The sequence below is a fragment of the Chelonoidis abingdonii genome, chromosome 14, assembly GCF_003597395.2.
Source record: "Chelonoidis abingdonii isolate Lonesome George chromosome 14, CheloAbing_2.0, whole genome shotgun sequence".
Taxonomy (NCBI): domain Eukaryota; kingdom Metazoa; phylum Chordata; order Testudines; family Testudinidae; genus Chelonoidis; species Chelonoidis abingdonii.
Window position 1 is genome coordinate 4,699,687 of NC_133782.1, and position 7,716 is coordinate 4,707,402.

The window sequence follows — 7,716 nt, forward strand, 5'->3', positions numbered from 1 at the left end:
CATTCTTGGGATGTGTGCGCTCATGTGCACTGTTGTCAGAATTTTTTGCCGTAGCGATATCCGTAGGGCGAGCTGTGGCACCTTCTGGAGGGCCGCGCTCATGTGCCAGTATATAAGGCACTGTTGGCCCTACAACTTTTCAGTTCCTTCTTCCTAGCAACTCCGACAGAGGGGCAGGAGAGCAGGTATTGGAATGGACAGGAGCAATACATCTCAAAGAACACCAGTTACAAAAGGCAGGTAACCGTTTCTTCTTCTTCAAGTGCTTGCTCATGTCGATTACATTCTAGGTGACTCACAAGTCGTATCCAGGCTCGGAGTTCACAGTCGTGCGGCTTGCAATACTGCTCTGCCGAAGCCAGCATCGTCCTGGGCTTGCTGAGTCAGTGCATAATAGGACGTGAACGTGTGGGTGGATGACCAGGTAGCAGCCCTGCAGATATCTTGAATTGGCATCTGGGCCAGGAAGGCTGCCGACGAGGCTTGCATCCTGGTTGAACGGGCAGGCACAATCACTGATGGTGGCACTTTCGCCTGTTCATAGCAAAACCTGATGCAGACAGTGATCCAAGATGAGATTCTTGGAATGGACACAGGAAGGCCTTTCATCCTGTCTGCCACCATGATGAAAAGCCGTGTCAATTTACATAGTGGCTTAGTCTGTTCTGCGGAGAAAGCCAGCGCCCTCCTGACGTCCAGTGAGTGTAATCTCACTTCTCATCTGACTTATCAGGTTTCGGGAAGAAGACTGGTAGGTATATGTCCTGGTTGGTATGAAACTACTGTAAAAACTATAGACCAAGTAGGTACTAGGAAAAACCACTGTCCACTTGCGAGGCAGCAAGGCGGCACTCTGACCCACCGCCCTGGCAGCAAGAGGGAACGGAGAGAGCGTAGGGCCAGCAGCGCCTCATACACCAGCGCATGAGCACGGCACTCCAGAGGCTGGCCCTATGGATACTGCTAAGGCAAAAAATGCTGACAACTGTGCACCTGAGTGTGCACACACCTAGAATGGAATTGACATGAGCACTGGTCTCACCTTTTACCCCTCAGGGTGCCCCAAAGGGCTGGCCAGGACTCCACCCCGAACTGGCCAGCTGCATGGGGTACAGAGAGCTGTGTAGTACTGATAAACATCACCTCCAACAGGTCCATTCTGCCTCCAGATGTTCCCCTGCTCTGCCCTTCCTGAGATGCTATCAACTCCTGTCTGATTCAAGCCATCTCTGTGCATGTTTGAACTCTCAAATCCCGGCCCCTGTGCTAACCCCTTGGGGAGGCAACTGGTGCTCCATGGGGAGCTGAACTGGAGAAGCACAGAGCCGAGGGAAGCAGCTCAACCACTTCAGTTAAGGGAGAAGCTCCACTATCAACACAGACTCATGTCACTTTTCAAGCCCCCAGCCACAGAGGACAAGACCATCAAATGCCTGTGATCTAGCACAGAGGACAAGACCATCAAATGCCTGTGATCTAGCACACAAGCACACAGTTGTCCCCCCGCAGCATGAACCTGGCCCACTGCTGTTCACACACCAACCAGACAACGTGCCACCAGCAGGACTGAACCACAAACTGGTTGCCACTGAGTGGAATCCATCCCTTTTGGGACTTGAACTGAGGAACACGATGACATCTAAAAGCAGCAGCAGCTGCTCTACCATTTGAGCTTAAGGAGAATCCCCACATCAGCTGTCACTGAGAATAGTGCTGAGATACGTTTTCAGGCTTTAACTGGGTGACGCTCACACATCTGGAGTGGATGTATGTCAGCAGATACTGTGCAATCAGAAATGGACGAGAAGCCAAAACTTGGATCCAAACAGCCCCCAAACTTTTGGAAAGTTCCCAGTGGGAACCAGCTCTAAATTCCTCTAATTCTCTCTCACAGACCAAATGGAACTCGCAGATCCAAGTACTCCCAGATACAGGAGTCTTGGAGACCTGGCTTCAGATGCAGATTCTGTGGCTCAGGCCCATGTCAGACACACCCATGTAACAGATATAAACAACTGCAATGTCCCCTGTCTGATCACAACCAATTCCACACTCAAGAAAGGCCTCAGGAGAGAATGTACTGGCCCATATGAGAGGAGCTCCCAGTCAGTGGCTATCCAGAAGATCCCATTTTGAACTGCGCAGAGCTGGGCGAGACCCCTGAAGTGGCGCTGGATGTCCCCTCGTGTTGAGAGTATCTGACAAAGCTGCTTTTGTTTGTAAAGCTGGGACGTCACAAAACCAAAGTGTCCTCCTGCAATTCTATTAATGAAAAACATGCGATGGTCACTGAAAATAAAGGTCAGGGTGTTTCCAGTGCTAAGGAGCCCGCCCTGCCTCCTCTTCCGGGGGCAAAGGGAAGCCCAGCTGCTGGAACCCCACACATGCTGCACAGCCCAGATTGGTGATGTCTCCTTGGAGAGCAGGACACTGCGGATTTGAAGCCAGGAGCCATTAGCCTTGAGTAGCTGCTCTGGTGCCATGAGAAGAGGACTCCTCCTTGCCCAGTGCCTGGCCCATTTACTTGGGGTGAGGGGAAGATTTTGGGCCTAGGGGCTCAGTTCTTTAAAGGAGGTAGCTGTGGGTGCCCCAGCAGAAGCATGTGCACTGAAGCATACACAAGACACACGATCGTGGTGTGTGACAGCCAATGTGCACAATCAGACCTGCAGAATTTGAGGGTGCAGCAAGTGTGCTTTGGGACCCACGTTTTTCAAGGCCTGGGCCTACACAATACCAATTGTGTGTAAGTGTAATCTTGCTATTTGTACAGTACATGCCACGATGCGTTCTCCTTGCCTCTTTCCACAGCCTTTCCTCTATTCCTTTCAGCCATGCTTTCTGCTGTGTCACGATCCTTATCTGAACATCTAAACACCTTCCAGCTGATGTTTAATCTGTAACTATTCAAACAGTTCTCACTGAGATTATGAAAAGCAGGAGCCTGAAATCAAGCTTCAAATGTCCAGATTTAGGCTCCGAGATAAAATGACGCAATTTCTCAAAAGTGCTGAGCATCCAGCAGCGTTCACTGATGTCAACGGGAGCTGGGCGCTCAGCGCGGCTGAGAAATCAGGTCACTTTATTTAGGAGCCTACATACAGATTTAGGAGCATAACTGGATGTGCTTTTTTTGAAAATCCGAGGCCCCATTACTTCTCACATCCCTTCTCACGCTGTGTTCCATTCCTGCGAGGGAATGGCAGAATGCTACTGCTGCTCTAGGACCTTTTAGCAAGTGGCAATATTAGCAAGGAACAATGGCAGGATAGCACCTCCCTGGAGCATCGGCGGGATACAGCTTAACAGCATTTCGCCACTCTGGGAAAAATAACCCTCAATGCAATGGCTTTCTAGTAATTACTGCTTTGATGACTCCATTTGAAACAGGCAGCCCTACGGTTGAGCTCTGGCTAGAATATCACCAAAACGACTGCAAAATTTCAACTGGTTGTCTTTTTCCTACTTTCTTTGCAATGTACTGGAAAGTTGCGAGGAAAGTTAGCTCCAGTTTATCCTGTAGCAAAGGCTAGGAAATCGCCGGCCTTCTGGCTACTAAGAAGCATCCTCTTCCCCTGGGGGATAAGATCTGTACTTTGCGCTACTGACAGCAAGATAAACAACAGAACCAATGATGCCCAAAAGGCAGACAGGGCCAGATGTGCTGGCTAATTAAATTTGTTCACTAATTGCTTTAAAATGCGGCCCAGCAGTGTTCTGTAAACAATGGCCAAATGCAAGGGAGAGATTTTATCCCGAGCAAACTGTAGGCCACAATTTTCAGGGGCAAGTAGCGGACACTTTAGCCACACCTCCTTAGTAGTGCTACCAGGGGAAATGCACACGTTTTAATTCAGCTGTCAAGATATATGGTGGGCACTTAAGCAAGGATTCCCCAGAGGAGTTGACCTGACATCAGGAGTAGACAGCTCTATCTCTGAGGCAGTAATAATGTGTCACTGGAGAAGGACGTTAATTATGACTGAATGGCTCTTCAGAGCATGAAAAAATATTAAGAATCGAGAGGATGGAGGACAGGCTGTGAAATGCAGTGAAGCAAAGTGAAGGTCAAGGTTTTAATTGACTAAATAAGCAGAATTTCTTCCCCCTGAACGTAACCTTCCAAACCCCCCAATTTGGAACAAATGAGGGAAAGGCTCCTTGGGTTTTGTTGCACTGGCAAGTGAAAAACATGTTACAAAAATGCTCTGGTAAGCCTCCTTGTGATATGAACTGCAGTGAGCCCCATGTATTTATCAAGGAGCGAGGTAGCCTGGTATTTGTCTAAAAGCCGATGGACTTTGGTCTGGGGAAGTTTCTCCTCCAGCCCAGAGCAAGGTGTTCTGAGAATTTCCGCTCAGAGAAATACTAACACAAAACAAGTGTGGTTGTTTAAAAGGGACTCCCAATAATGACAAATTGGGAAGATGAACTGAGGTCAGTATGAGTTTCAGGGGATCAGAGGCTGCTCCCCTGGGCCGCGGCATGTTCCTCTCAAAGGGAGGGAGTAAGAACAAGTCAAGAGAGGAGTGCATCCATCAAGCCACGGAGGTGTGACCTATAAAGCATGACCTGTGATTGTCACTTGGTGCCAATGCAGTGCATCAAATTCAGGCTGGAGAGATCTCATTGGCCTAGTGAAGAGAACTGGGTGACTAATTCATAGAGCACTTGGATGACTTTTGCCTCTTTCTCTGTCCATGATCATCTTGCAATGTTCTCAAATGGATTCGTTATCGGAAGTTCTTCACCCTCTTGGGTCTTTGTGAGTCTTCAGTATTCAAAAGTGGAGCTGATTTGATTGGACAGATAGGTCACGTGGTTTGTTTCTGACCCCTGATTGAATGAGCCTCACTCTTAGAATCAGCTGTCTGGGGTGAAGGCTCATGATCACGAATTTGAAAGTCTCTTTCTGCCAATCCTCCACAGCGTTTGCTCCTGTAGTGAACACTCCTGCCAGCAGAAAGCGAGCACAGAAAGGGGGAATTCAAAGAAATGTCCATGCATATTTTCTGCAGCAGTCACCCAGCTCTGTTGCTAACAGGCTATTTGTACCAATAGCTAGTATCAATTTGATACAGTATTTTATATTGATGTACATTTTTTTTTAAAAAGTCTGGAAAAGTTCTCTCAAAATCCAGAGGGGTTTTCTCCTCTTCAATCTGACAATGGAGCTCAGATAATTTTGCATCTGCCCAGCCTTCAGTTAAAAAAATAAAACAAATGCCCCCTCACCCCCCCACATAAAAAACTCTTCCTTGGGACTGGTTTCATTGAGCCTGATTTCCAGAGGTGCTGAGAACCTGCTACGCCAGTGTACTTTCGTTGGAGTCACAAGTGCGCTGCACCTCTGACAGTCATGATCTTTTTCTCATGCCCCACAGGCATGTTTCTTGCCTCGCTGAGCATTCTTTGCTGCTTGTGAATGACAACAGCCCTAACAGACAAACTCTTTGTGCTACGGCGAACGCACTGCCACATTCAGTCACCACACCTCCCTACCCTGATGGTGGAGAAGAAACCACGCCCAACACACTGGCCAGGCCATGAAACCAACAGACCATGGGTTAAATGCTCGGACCCATGACATCTTTTGAAATTGACAGGTGGGCTTCTGAGCTACAGCTCCCCATTGGGAATCCAGCAAGAGCATCACTCAGAGACACACAGTGGACTAACTATGGCTCTTCCGGGTGGGTGCCACGGGGCACCAGCTTGCCTCACAAACCCAAAATCTTTCCTAAGGGCGCTATGCTTTGGATCCTGGCTATAACCATGTTCTGCATCTGGCTTTGGGACTGGCATCTTCTAAGCCTCACCAGCCACTGCAACAGGTAGGCAAAACCTATTCACTGGAGACACCTCTTCAATCCTGCCCCTAGGTCATCACAACTAACAAGCCACAGGCTGTCGTACCATTTGTGGGCATGGTACAGATGATGTCTAAAAGATCATTTTCCTCCCGCCCCTGCCCCACCCAAAAAGAAACCAATCATGTTCCTGTGCTGGCACTGCAATCCAACAAGCAATCCCAAATAAAAAACTTTTACGCCCTGCCTCTATTGCACTTTCCTCTTGCTCAAGCATCACCAGTTCAGCGCACAGAATTTGAAGGAAGCGGTCGGCGGGGGAGTCCCCGCTTTGCAGGGGTTTGGCTGCGTTACGTGACACGTCGGCAGAGGAGTTGTGCAGCCCGTGTGTACACACAAGTGCACACGCGTGTGTGTGGAGGGGAGTCGAGGGGTACGGGCGTGTGCACGGGGGTGACGGATGGAGGATCGCAGTCTTTTCTTTTTTTCCAGTGTGAAACAAGGTCCATGATTTTAAAGTGGTTTTTTTGTTGTTGTTTTTTTTTTTAAAAAAAACAAACAAATGGATGAGCAGGGGGCGGGGAGAGAAAACCGTGAGGGGCCCCACCCCATTACCCTGGGCTGTAAACTAATGCTCGGAGAGTCTCTGAACCCCTTATTTCTCAGGCATCTTACTGGCTCCCCCTTTCCTGTGGGTGGGCAGCTTGGTGCCTCTCTCTCTCCCTTCGGTGCTGCAGTTGGATCCTTCCCAGGGCTCCGGGACTTTCTTATGATTAGTCTTTGCTGCCGAGCTCTCCCTGCCTGTCGGAGACATTTCCGGGGGCCTTTCCTTGGGTTTCCTCCCCCTTTTCTTCCCACTTGTGCTTTTCATTTTCTCCTCCTGGCTGGAGGAAATCTGGTCCCTGTTCTTTTTCTTCTGGGCAGCCTCTGAAGAGGTTCGGAACCAGTTCTGTGTCCAAAGGGAAAAAGAACAGGAGTGAGGGTTAGTCACCCTCCCAGGTCAGGGAGCACTGTTCCAGCTACCCCATTTACACCTCCCCACCTTCCTTGTTATAAACCCCCCTATTTTCCCTCCTGGCCTCACTCTCACCAGGGAAAACTCCTGTACTCTGTACACATCCCCCCAATTTCCCTCTCTGACCTCTGAAATCCCCCTTCTGCAAATGCCACAAATTAGTTTTGGATGCTCCTGACTCCCAGCCTGGTGCCTACCCACTAGACCACACTGCCTCTCATAACGGGGCCCTGAGCTGCAAACCTTTTCCTCCTATAGTTTACACCATTTTTCTGTCTAGAGGGGAAACACATCTGTGCTGTGTATTAAGGACAGAAGGAACGGTGCACTCTGTATGTGCTATTCAGGTGCGGATTGTATCTCTCTTCACTTGAAAATTTCTCTCTCCTCTTCTCCCCCTTCACCCCCTCCTCCCAGTTTCTCTCTATTTTCCCTCACCTCCCAGGCTCCGCTCCACTTTCCCCTCTCTGTTTTCAGTTCTCTCTCTTCCCTTTCTCTGAATCTCCCACAAAAGGAATGGGAACTTAACAACCTTCAAATCAGAGTCAAGCTTTTCAGCCTGGGGGTTGGTTGGAAATTAGGCTGAATGAGCTTGCCACTGCCCCCCCGAACACAAAGTGCGCGAAGTAAGGCCATAGGAGCGCTGTGCCTCCGGACACGCCAGAGACTAGACTGGGTGCTCGGGGGCCTCAGAGGAAGGTCCAACAGGTGGGACAAGGAGGGAGGGCCAGAAAAGCAAAGAGATGTAAGCTCACCCCCCCTCGCCTCTGCCTAACCCAGGGGTGGGCAAAAAAAATCAGGGTGTGAAACTGTATGGAGGGCCGAGTAGGGAAGGCTGTGCCTCCCCAAACAGCCTGCCCCCCCCATCCGCCCCCTCCCACTTCCCACCCC

General features: G+C 49.6%; 1 protein-coding gene across 4 annotated transcripts in view; it reads right to left on the minus strand.

The window, feature by feature from the left end:
* Positions 1–1,450: 1,450 nt before the first annotated feature.
* Positions 1,451–7,716, minus strand: part of ZNF512B (zinc finger protein 512B) — a 63,989-nt gene continuing 57,723 nt past the window's right edge. For all 4 annotated transcript variants that reach the window (XM_032766370.2, XM_032766366.2, XM_032766368.2 and 1 more), the window contains 2 exons: positions 3,846–6,759; positions 1,451–3,812 (listed from right to left, as the gene is read on the minus strand). In XM_032766370.2, coding sequence (XP_032622261.1) covers positions 6,466–6,759 — 294 coding nt within the window. In that variant the 3' untranslated portion in view covers positions 1,451–3,812; positions 3,846–6,465. The remainder of the gene's footprint in view (positions 3,813–3,845; positions 6,760–7,716) is intronic.